We start from the raw sequence: 6,419 nt of genomic DNA on the forward strand, positions 1-6,419 counted from the left end.
TAAATACACGATTCAGAAAACCTCTCTACGCATTAAACGATTTGAGCAGTGAAAACGTAGAAGGGTCTTTTTATGAAGACGAACTACAAAAGGTGCCGCAAGACACTAATAGGATCTACAAAGTTGAAAAAGTGTTGAAAAAACGCAGGCGTCGCGGTGCAACTCATTATTTTGTGAAGTGGATCGGATATCCCGATAAATTCAATAGTTGGATAGAAGAAAATCAATTAACGACCGTATAAAGCATGGAAGACGATTCGTTTTACGTTACACTACCTAGCAATTCATCATCCAAAATCTACCCTGAAAATACTATTTCGAGTTAAACCACCAAGCTAGCAAAGGCCGTTCATCTTTCAGGAGCTTATGAAGTGGCGTTAACGGAAATACAGTACCCCCATACGTGGAACACGTTAAACGCTTTTGAAGGGAACTTCTACGCTGCTAAACACAACGAGCCGTTAGAGGTTTATCATGTAAAATCAGGATTTTACCCGAACATTCAAAAGCTGGTCGGTACAGTCAATGCGCGAATAGAATCACTGAATTTATCCACGCCTGCCTATAGGATACGTTATGATGATCTACGTCGAGAGGTAATCCTACCCGACCCATCACCTATACAGTTTGCTCTGGGTACTAAGCTAAAATTTATTTTCGGACTACAGACCGTCGATGATTCACCCGCAGCTTTAATGCCGTGGAATCGCCGCTTTTACCCCGATTCAAAGGCGGGTTTTTATTTGCTTTTTGTATACACTGATATAATTCAACATCAGCTTGTGAGCGACAGCTACGTTCAACTGTTACGGACCGTAGAAGTTAGCGGCGATGATAACGATATTGTCACAGTGCGTTACTCGCGGCCAGATTACATACCGCTGTGCAAACAACATTTTGACTCCGTAACTGTTACTGTCATGTCGGACCAGTTAAATTCAGATATGGAAAGTGTATAGTGCGATTTTAGGCCTCGCAAGACTACGCCACGGTAAAAATGATGTCTCAAAGAGTTTACGGCGATCCCGCCTTGTACGCCCGGTACTATGTAGCTCAAGCAGGGCATGGCTTAGAGGGGTTCCGCGGTGATGAATACATGTACGGCGCCGGTCTCGGTGGTCTGTTTAGAAGTCTTTTTAGAAGAGCAGTACTGCTTTTCAGAAAAGGCCTAGAACTAGTCAAACCACATGTAAAAACAGCCATAAGAAACATTGCTAAAGATGCTATCACGAGTATGTCTACGGCCGCAGTGGACAGATTGAATCACACCTCTAAAAACAATCAAGAGGGCGACGGACTAATCTACGTAACCACAAAATCGCGTAAAAGAAAAAGAGAAATAAACTCTTTACCCCGCTCACCGCGATTCCCGCCGCGCCTCATGAATAACACCGCTCAACGTAAATCGAGTTCGCGTCAGAAGTCCGCAAGACGCCTCATGAGTGACATCTTCTAATAACAGGTCATGGCGTTTATTCACGATGCGTCGATAGAGTGCGCTAAAAGCGAACTGGATATCTTTACCGTGCCTCCCACGCAGACTAGCGTTGAAAAATCGTTTTTTGTCGAGGTGCAACCCATCGCCGCTCTAGCCGATAATGCACCCCTGGAATTTTTCGTATCGGGAAGCGGAGAATATTATTACGATTTAAATAATACACTCTTGAACGTCCAGTGCCGCATCCTGAAACAGGACGGTACGGTTCTCGCTGCCGGCACGCGTGTGGGACTTATTAATTACCCCATAGCCACACTTTTCAATCCGGTGGACATTACTCTGGGGGACCGTTTGATTTCACAATCTGATAACCTTTATAGTTACCGGGCCTACATTGAAACGCTTTTAAACTACAGTACGCAAGCGTTGAGATCGCAATTTACAGCGGGGTTATTCTATAAAGACACTGCAGGCCATCACCAGACCACCGTACTCGACGGCGAAAATCAAAATTATGGGTTCGCCCGCAGAGCCCACGCAACCCGTCTCTCAAGGCCTGTGGAACTCGTGGGCCCGATCTTCGGTGACATTTTTAATCAACCGAAACTCATTTTGAACGGTCTAGATCTTAAGATCAAGTTATCAAGAAATAAGGACTCGTTTTGCCTTATGACTCCCGAACAGGAACAGTTTAAGGTTCAGATCATGAACGCAGCCCTCTACGTAAAGAGAGTACAAGTCTCTCCAGCCGTCAGGATCGGTCACAGCCAAGCTCTTCTATCAAGCCCCGCTAAATACGCTCTAGACAGGGCCTGTTTGAAAGTCTATAGCATCCCTGGAGGAACGAGAAATAGTAATCATGAAAATCTTTTTCTGGGCCAGATACCAAAAACGGTGATTCTTTGCTTTGTGGACAACGAGGCCTTCAGCGGCAGTTACCAGAAAAATCCACTTTGCTTTCACCATTATAGGATCAACCACGCTGCTCTGTATTTGGACGGACAGCAGATCCCCGCCAAGCCGTTTCACCCTAATTTTGACGCTGAACATGCTGTGAGGGAATATATGGCTCTCGTTCACATCTCCGGAAAACAAAAAGCCGACGCAGGAATAAGCATAGACCATGATGATTTTATGAGCGGCTACACTTTCTTCGCGTTCGATTTGTCGCCGGATCAGGAACCGAGCGCTCACTTTTCGCTCATTAAAACGGGTAACCTACGGGCCGAAATTCATTTTGTGGATGCCACACCACACACGGTGAATATGATCGTTTATGCTGTCAACACGGCTGTACTGGAGATTAACCAACGTCGAGAAGTCCTATACGACTTTAATTAAACTTTTGTGACTCCACAGTGGATTTCGTCTATAATGAATACTATGCAACTGTCATGCATTTTGAGCCGAAATCCCGTTACTCGGAGTATGTTTGGCGGGGTATTTCCCTGCGACCTCTTACCACGCCATATTATCAGGTATAGACCTAGAGCCTATATCGTCAACACAGATTCTTCGGAAGAGCCCGGTACGCATTGGCTACTCATTATTCTATGCAGGAACAAATCCTTATTTTTTGACAGTTACGGGTTACAACCTGACGCCGCCGTATTTCCGAATACGATTATACAATTTTTAAGAAGAAAAACCACGACGTATTGCTATCAGAACCGCCAGCTGCAAGACTCTATGTCGAGTTTTGGCAGACAGTTTTGTATTTACGTGTTGTATCACGTCGCTGCGGGAATAACATTGAAGCGATTACTGAAAAACTTTACAAATGATTTAAAACATAATGATCGTCTAGTAGATGCATTTGTACAAAATCTTTCTAACTCTATCACGATTTTACGTACGCCATTATGCGATTATAATCAGGTTTGCAAACCGCCCTGCGAAACATGATCTTGCTCTATCTCTGCTATAGAACTAATGTGGTTTTATAACAATATTTCCTTTTTGTAATGTGTACTAAAAATGTTTATATCTTAGTATTTCTTGTTCAATAAATCATTCAATCTATTTTGCTGTGCCAGTTAACATTAACCCTGGGACTGCTTTTTCTCACAAAAAACATGTATTGACATGTTTTTTCTTACATAAGGCGGTTACACTTTAACCTATATGGGGGTGAAGGGCATGATCGCCTTCTAGGAATTCGGTTTACACAAAGCTAATGGGGAATGTGCCTAGCTTACACATTACCTATTACCTTACAGAGAATCGAGCCGTTGTTAATGGGTAATGTGCCAAGTTTACACATTATCCTACAACCTTTCAGAGACGCTATCGACGAGCGTGGTTATCTTTGTAAATATTAGCATTGAAATGTATTGTAATCACAAAAACATGTCTTGACATGTTTTTCTTACATACGGCGCTTACACATTAACCTACAACCTTGGGTGAAGGGCATGTGGGCGGTCATGGGGGACGTAACAGAGGCTGAACATGGGCTGCTTCCGGGGCGGGGACGGAACTGACGTAACAGATATTGGACACACATAGGGGCGGTAAGGGTTGGCTTCCGGGGGCGGGGACGGAACTGACGTAACAGGTATTGACACACATAGGGGCGGAGAATGGAGAGGAGAGGGGAGGGGTTTAGACTGGAAGTGTAGGCGGGACAGGTGCCAAAAAGGGACGGGCACCTGTCAAAAACCGGAAGTGGGCGTGTTGACGAGAGGTGGGTGCTCTTACTACTTCCAGCCATACTGCTGTAGTTAAAGTCAGTCAGTGAAAGACTAGCTAGGGTTTATCTCTCTGCTGTTTGTGTTCTTTACCCTGCACCTATCTTCTGTTTCTTTTTAGAAAGTAGGCAGCATTTTCTATAACTGTATGTACTTAAACCTTTAATTTTGTATTTTCTGGTTTGTTTTACTCACTCTGGGATCTCTTTCTATTTTAACACACTTTCTCTTCTGTAGGTAATTTTAACTCTGCTCTGCCCACCGGTTGTTTAGGAGGAACGTGAAGCACTTGATGGTCTTTCAGGCAGTATAGGTCCAAGTTGCCATCATCTAGTCTGTGGTTAGGGCTATCTCAGCTCACCCAGGAACCGCTAGGGACTGTGGGGTCAGGATCTCTATTCTGTACATAAGGGTCAGTTGCAGTTTTTAGTGTGTTACCTATTTTCCTGAGTGAGTTGCTACACTATCATAACAGTCTGAACCTGGTTGTTCAGCTTGTGAATCTCTGTATGTTGAAGCGTGTCATATTGACACAGCATTAGACGAGACATCTGGTTCATCATGCCAAATATGCTGACGTCACTGCTCTTGCTGATGTGAACTACTTGCTCTAGCCCTAGTACTGGCAAAGAAATGGGATTGTTGTCTCTGTAAAGAAAGTGAATTGAATTTCTGGTCACCCATAAATTCGGAAGGTTTCCGAAGCTTTGCTGAACAGGAAACTCAGTGTTACGGGTCCGGATGGTGGAACCACTGTGCCGTGGTGCAAGGAGGTACCAGAGGGGCGTAACTAAGTGCCTACCCAGATTGACCCTGGCTACATGGTGGCTTAGTCGACTCCGTGAGCCAAGGATGGACCGGGAAGGTGAACCAGGTGCCACTCTGGGACCGACCTTGTGTGAGAGCAGGCGACTCCCACGGGGCTGATATCCGAAGCGGACTGGCATGACAGATGGGCAGACAGATGTGCACGGCTGGTAGGCTGGCGGACAGAGCTGACTGACGGACAGGCTCGGCTGGCAGGCTGATTGGCAGGTACGGATAATAAACAGGCTGGCGGACACGGCCGATAGGAAGGCTGGTGAGCACAGCAGATATGCAGGCTGTCGGGCACGTCTGATAGACAGGCTGTCGGGCACGGCTGATAGACAGGCTGGCGGGCACGGCAAATAGGCAGGCTGGCGGGCACGGCTGATAGACAGGCTGGTGGACAGCACTGGGACCTGAGGGCTGGAGAGAGTGTTAACACACAAACGTCAATATTGCATGCAGGCACCTCTATTTTGGAGGAGGTGCTTTATATAGGGGCAGTCCTCCGGCCATTGGCCAGGGACTCTTTAGGATGGCGCGCGTGGCCACTTTAAGAGGGAGGGAGTGCGAGCGCCCTAAGTACAGTGCCCGGGGATCTGCGCGCGGCGCCCGCACCCCGGGTGGATGCAGCGAGGGAGCTGGATGCCGCCGGACCGGGACTGCGGCAGTGAGGGGATCAGCGTCTCTGCCGGGCAGGAGTCAGAGACACCGACACTACAGAACCCCCCCTTTTCGCTCCCTCTTCTTTAAGCCCGCAAGAAATTTTTCTAGAAGAAGAGGAGCATGAATGTTCTCCCTGGGCTCCCAAGAACTCTCCTCAGGACCAAACCCCTTCCAATCCACAAGAAAGAAAGCCTTTCCTCTTACCCTCTTGATGGCCAAAATGTTCTCTACCTCAAAGACATCCTCAATGGAGACTGGAGCTGGAATGGTACCTGGATCGTCAGAGAAAGGATTAAGTACAACAGGCTTGAGGAGAGACACATGAAAGGAATTGGGAATCCGTAAGGAGGCAGGGAGTTTCAGCTTGTACGCCACTGGATTTATTTGGTTCAGAATCTCGAAAGGACCGATGAACCGCTGTCTCAACTTGTATTATGGGATCTTGAGACGGACATATTTGGAGGAAAGCCAGAACTTGTCTCCTGGATGAAATAGAGGCGGATCCAGACGTCTCTTATCAGCATGCTTCTTCATCCGCTACGAGGACCGTAGCAGTACAGTTTGTGTCCTCCCAAATCACTGAAAAGTCTCTGATGAGAGACTCCCCAGCCTGATTGTCCTCAGAAGTAGAAACAGGAAATGGAATATTGGGATGCTGACCGTACACTACAAAGAACGGAGACTTGGCTGAGGACTCACTCACATGGTTGTTGTAAGAAAACTCTGCCCAAGGCAGAAGTTCTATCCAATCGCTATGATGAGCATTGACAAAGTGCCGAAGGAAACTAGTGAGGACCTGATTGATACATTCCACCTGG

General features: G+C 46.6%; 1 protein-coding gene across 1 annotated transcript; it reads left to right on the forward strand.

Moving 5' to 3' along the window:
* Positions 1 to 1,465: 1,465 nt before the first annotated feature.
* On the forward strand, positions 1,466 to 2,779 carry LOC141264671 (uncharacterized protein F54H12.2-like). The gene has a single exon (XM_073676938.1). It carries the CDS (start codon positions 1,466 to 1,468, stop codon positions 2,777 to 2,779), a length of 1,314 nt encoding a protein of 437 aa, XP_073533039.1.
* The last annotated feature ends 3,640 nt before the right edge of the window (positions 2,780 to 6,419 follow it).

The sequence above is a fragment of the Phyllobates terribilis genome, unplaced genomic scaffold (genome assembly GCF_046119375.1).
Source record: "Phyllobates terribilis strain yellow unplaced genomic scaffold, ASM4611937v1 Scaffold_4__5_contigs__length_816908805, whole genome shotgun sequence".
In the NCBI taxonomy this organism is placed as follows: Eukaryota; Metazoa; Chordata; class Amphibia; order Anura; family Dendrobatidae; genus Phyllobates; species Phyllobates terribilis.

Coding starts and splice junctions, on each gene's coding strand:
- LOC141264671 (XM_073676938.1), top strand. CDS start 1,466: ATGGCGTTTATTCACGATGCGTCGATAGAGTGCGCTAAAAGCGAACTG.